This window comes from Erithacus rubecula, assembly GCF_903797595.1.
Source record: "Erithacus rubecula genome assembly, chromosome: 23".
Classification (NCBI taxonomy): domain Eukaryota; kingdom Metazoa; phylum Chordata; class Aves; order Passeriformes; family Muscicapidae; genus Erithacus; species Erithacus rubecula.
The window spans coordinates 6,364,526-6,369,334 of NC_136675.1; the positions used below are offsets into that span (position 1 = coordinate 6,364,526).

Below are 4,809 nucleotides of genomic sequence, written 5' to 3' on the forward strand. Positions count from 1 at the left end.
GCCATATACACTTAAAAAAAAAAGAATTTATGTGGTTGTATGTTCAGGATCTGTGTGCAGACTCAACTGAGAAGGGATGGGGATCTCTGACCATGTTTTTTGCAATTAATATTTACAATTAACATTTTTCTGTATGCAAGCAGCAGGTTGAGTTGTTACCTTGTGCAATATAGACACAGATCTGCTCACACAAACCATTTAAAGAACATAAAAATCAAGCCAAGAACCCACATTAGAGACTGGAATTGTGGTGGGAGTGCTTGGCACAAAGCAAGAAAAAAAAATTATTTTTTATGGACATTCTTAAAACAATGAATTTACCAGAGTGCACTTTGGTGATGGATAGAAATCCAGGCTGCCAGGACTGTCAAATTGGGAAGCAAAACTTTGAACAAGATTGATTATAAATACTCCAGTGGAGTCCTTCACAGAAAAATTCACTTGTTTTTGTGGAATAGTGAATCCAGACTATGATCCCAGCCTGTTGGGCCATCTGGGGATCTCAGTTTGGAAAAAATCCTTTTGGTTTTGACTGCCCCAATAAGGACCTGCACTGAATATTCCACCTAGACCTGGGCTGGGACCAAGGACATTGCCAGAAGGATGGATAAGATTGCACAGAAATCCTTGCAATTGTGAAGACAGCCAGATGTTCTTTTAATTTTTTAGAATTTTTTGCCATTAGAATGACTTAGTTCAAGTTCTAAATTAAGTTCCTGTGCTTTTAGTGTGTAATCTCTACAGCAATAATTTTGTAACAGGTTGTAGATGAGTAATGAACGATCTCTGCTTTGGTTTAGAAATAAACCTGAAGCGTTTTGCATGTTCCATCCTCCAGTTTGCAGCATTCGATCATGGCAGAGCTGCAGGATTCTGTGAATTTCCTGCTGGAAAACCACACGGTGTGTTTGTTTTCAAGGTGTGTTTGCAGCAACTCCCAGACAGAAGTGCTGAGTTCTTTCTTGGGTGGCTTTTTGCAGCAGCAGTGCTTTAAATCAGCCTCCTCCTCCTCCTCCCTGAGTTTTTCCAGCCCCAATTTTTGTGCTGCTGATCTTATTTCTGTGTAACTCACGTGGAATTCCATTCTGGCTGCAGGAGTGTGCTTGGCATTAGAGCTGCCTTGGAAGCAAAACCAGCACAAAGATCCTTTATGGCAGTGAAACTCCTCCTGAGAGCAGCCCTACCCCTCAAGAACACACTTCCCAAATTGCCTGTATCACCTTGTGTTATTAATTAAAACACAACCTCCCCCTCACCCACTGCTCCTGTGGCATGGGAAATGTAAAAACTCTGCACTGGGATCAACCCTCCAACTGCCAGTATCAGTCCAGCAACTTTGATCATGGGGGTCTTGCACTCCAAAACCCATTCTAACAAATCTGCAGTGACTTAAATGATGAAATGGGGCTGCTGATATAATGGTAGGATCTAATCAGCAGAGAAAGGCACAGCTCTTGTGTGTTTTACTTAAAACAGAGTCTGAGCAAAGTCTGGTTTACCTGAGCTTCAGAAACTTGGGCCATGACAAGATACTGGGAGTTCATTGCAAATTGGAAGAAATGTTTAATTCTCGTTGCTCTTGTAGTGCCTCTTAATTGTATTTTTGTGTAATTCAGTTTGAGAACAGCCATCCCTATTGTTAATGACTTGTGAGTGGTTCACAGCTTTTAAAATATTGCTGTTTCTATTTGTGGCACATGTGGTACAGATCAGCTCAACAAATGCCTGATTGTTCTCTTGGCCAGGTCACAGGGAATGGGGTTTGGTTAAACACTGAACTTTATTAGGCACAGGAACTAAAGCTGAGTGTGCTCAGTCTGTGTGTAAGGAATCAAGAAGCATTTCTGTATTTTTTTTGGCTGCTCCCAAGGATTATTGTGGTGAACTGGAACAATGTGATTTATGTCCAGGTTGGCTTGCCTGGGAAGCAAATTTGTGTCACTCTGAGGACAGAGGGGAAAACTCAGTCCTGTAACAAGGGAAGTGCTGTGTGAAAGGAGAGCAAGAATTATCATTATTTCCTGTCCTGTTTGTTGAGATAAAACAAAGATCACACCTTGTGGAAAGTGCACTTTATTTCAGGTAGGTAAAGGTGTCACACAGGAGGGGATCTGTCTTCAGACTTTCTTGCCTCTTCTGACAAGTGTTACTCCACCATATGTTATAGTCTGTGGGAGACAAATGCACATTTAAACTTCAGGAAATCTATTTACAGCTAAGTGGTGCAAGTGTCTGTAATTCATAAATCCATCCTAGTCCACAGGAAAGTACAATCACAATTCCTGTCTGTAAATACATGTACAACATTTGCATGAAGGAAAAGTTGAAGTTGCTTGTGCTCCTTGGAGCAGTCTGTACCCACAGGGACACTTTGCTGACACTATGAACTAATCAATTTTTTTTTCCTTCAGCATTTTTCTGCAAATACTCTTATTTTCTAGCACTTACCTCCACCATTTCATTTCCTTTCACTTCCTGCTCGTGAGAGAATTTATCTGATTTGCACACCAACTTCCCATTGACCAAGTTCACAGTGCACTGTTGGAACATTTAAAAATATTTCAAAAGAATTATATTTTGGAATTCAACTGAAGTAACTAGAGGACTAATAAATAGGGAATAAATCACACTGATATTTCATACTAATTTGAATAGGAACTTTAGGAACATTTTTATTTGTTGAAGTGCTAGAAATGTTTGCGAATGGAGATGGTACAACCAAATTCCACTCACACAGAATATTTAGAGATAAATAAAGAGATATCCCATGCTTGGAATGCTTTACCTTCAGCTTCCTGCCATCCATGGTGGTGATGTCAGCCTCTTTGCCAAGTGTAAACGAGTTGGTTACAGATTTGTGGGGTGTTTTGGATGTCACAACAAAGTCATTGCCTTTTTGTTGTATTTCAATAACAGGCTTAATATCTTTGGCCATTTTGATAGTGTCATCTGGCAACCCTGCAAAAACAGCCAAAACAGGACTTTTTGTTAGGGAAATAGCAAATTCTTTTCTCCAACAAAAGCACAAAAGATCCAAGCCAATACTGGAAGGTGATGTCTAAGTTAAAAGACAAATCCTGTTTTGGATTCCTCTTTTCTCTGTGGGCTTTTTGCTCCATTCCTTCTAGTCTGGTTATTTTTTGATATTATGTTTAGTGATGTGTCAGATTATGAATAATTTATTTTCCTAAGGACTGGTGATTGTCCACAACCAAAGGCTTCTATACCAGTAATTATGAAGCTGAATAAGTCATGGACAGCTTGTTTTGAGTTATATTTGTTTATAAAATTACAAATCAATCAACACAGCTGTTCTTTCTTGAGGAAATCTACCATTAAGCCAGAGGTTTGGGAGTTATCTGTAACCTTCCTCCATCCATTATATCCATTTATACAACTTCCAGATCTATTCACATCCACTTAACCAAGCAGGGGGAGTTTGGCATGGAAAGAAAAGGGAAAATTCCATGGAAATGCAGCAATATAATAATTGGTGGCAATGATTTGAGGAGGAATCAGCCACTTACCCAGAGCCTTGAGGAAGGGCTCGAGGTTCTCCTGGGTGTGGATCTGCCAGGTGCCAGTGAAAGCCATGGTGACAGCAAGGGCTCTCCCTGCTCCCTGGGATGCTCTTTATGGAAGGAGAAGGGCCAGCCCAAAATTGTCAGACAGCTAATTATTAACTGGGAAAGAGCAATTATTAATCAGTTATTTGTTCTTGATGAACATAACCTGTGGTTCAGGCTGCTCTTACCTTGACTCGGGGTGTTGTATTTGTTCACCTCGGGTGATTGCCCGTCCTTGTTGGAAAGTGTTGCAGTGCAGCTTCATTTGTTTGCTTTTTGTTACAACTTCTGTGTTTAGCACTTTGTCTGTGTCTTGAGTAGAATTCCTCAGATAAAGTTCAAGGGGATTGGTGTTGTACACCTAATTGTCACAATATTCTCTGCTGCGGGCACTTGAACCTTAAATGGTGGATAAAGAATGAATAAATTCATTCTATTTCTTTCAAAGCTGTGAGCCTCACATTGCTTGTGTCCTCCCACTGAGGACAGGGAAAATCCTGTTGGAGTGGGACACCAGTGATGACTTTATCCAGCAGATGTCAGTGATGTGCATCTAACTCTGAATTGAATTAAATTCAGTTTATTTTTACTTTTTTTAAAATAGAAGATAAAACATGGGACATTGCTTGGAGAGTGAGTGCAGGAAGCAAATAGGATGAGTTATTTTTTCTTCTCACCAGTTGCACTAGGAATTCCTCACTCATTCCAGCCCTTAAGTGCTGTTCCTTGCTGTCTGTGCAGGCCTGACTGTTGATTTTGGAAGACTTTCATTAGATGATTTGTCTTGCAATTAGATTGCTTAATTCAAACAGAGCTTGTATCCCAGGGGTGGGTGACCTTCCCAAGGTAACTTTTCATTCTATTTAAATAGAAACCCAGTGCTCAGCTTTTTCTTACCAATTCACAACCCTTTTATAGTAGGTAATTTTAAAGAAGATTCACACAGAAAGAGCCAGATTTGTAATTACATTTACCTGTGAGAATTCCTGATTTGCAGGGCCATTTTTATGTGTGGAGCATGTCCTGACTTCCCACAGACCCACAGCTGGAGTGATTTCACCATGGATATACTCAAAGCAGTGCTGAGATGTCACCAAGGGTTTGAGTTTAATCACACACACACAGAGTACAAGAAAATCTGTTACAAGCAGTAATTTAATACAAGAAGCTGATGTGTGAATCCTCTGGTATTTCCCACACAGATTCACCAGGCAGAGTCTCTCTGGAAGGTGAACATGGAGCA

General features: G+C 40.2%; 1 protein-coding gene across 1 annotated transcript; it reads right to left on the reverse strand.

Annotated features, from left to right (window-relative positions):
- Positions 1–2,057: 2,057 nt before the first annotated feature.
- LOC306811751 (fatty acid-binding protein, liver-like) lies at positions 2,058–3,683 on the reverse strand. Its single transcript, XM_079325733.1, has 4 exons — positions 3,528–3,683; positions 2,786–2,958; positions 2,449–2,538; positions 2,058–2,168 (listed from the first exon to the last, which is right to left on the reverse strand). Exons 1-4 carry the CDS (start codon positions 3,592–3,594, stop codon positions 2,118–2,120), a joined length of 381 nt encoding a protein of 126 aa, XP_079181859.1. The 5' UTR covers positions 3,595–3,683; the 3' UTR covers positions 2,058–2,117.
- Between the last annotated feature and the right edge of the window lie 1,126 nt (positions 3,684–4,809).

What these genes read in the sequence shown, in the direction of transcription:
- LOC306811751 (XM_079325733.1), bottom strand. Translation starts at nt 3,594, where the DNA reads ATGGCTTTCACTGGCACCTGGCAGATCCACACCCAGGAGAACCTCGAG. An exon ending in TGGATGGCAGGAAGCTGAAG is followed by an intron (nt 2,539 to 2,785) that starts GTAAAGCATTCC and finishes ATGTTCCAACAG; the next exon opens with TGCACTGTGAACTTGGTCAA. An exon ending in AAGGAAATGAAATGGTGGAG is followed by an intron (nt 2,169 to 2,448) that starts GTAAGTGCTAGA and finishes TGTCTCCCACAG; the next exon opens with ACTATAACATATGGTGGAGT.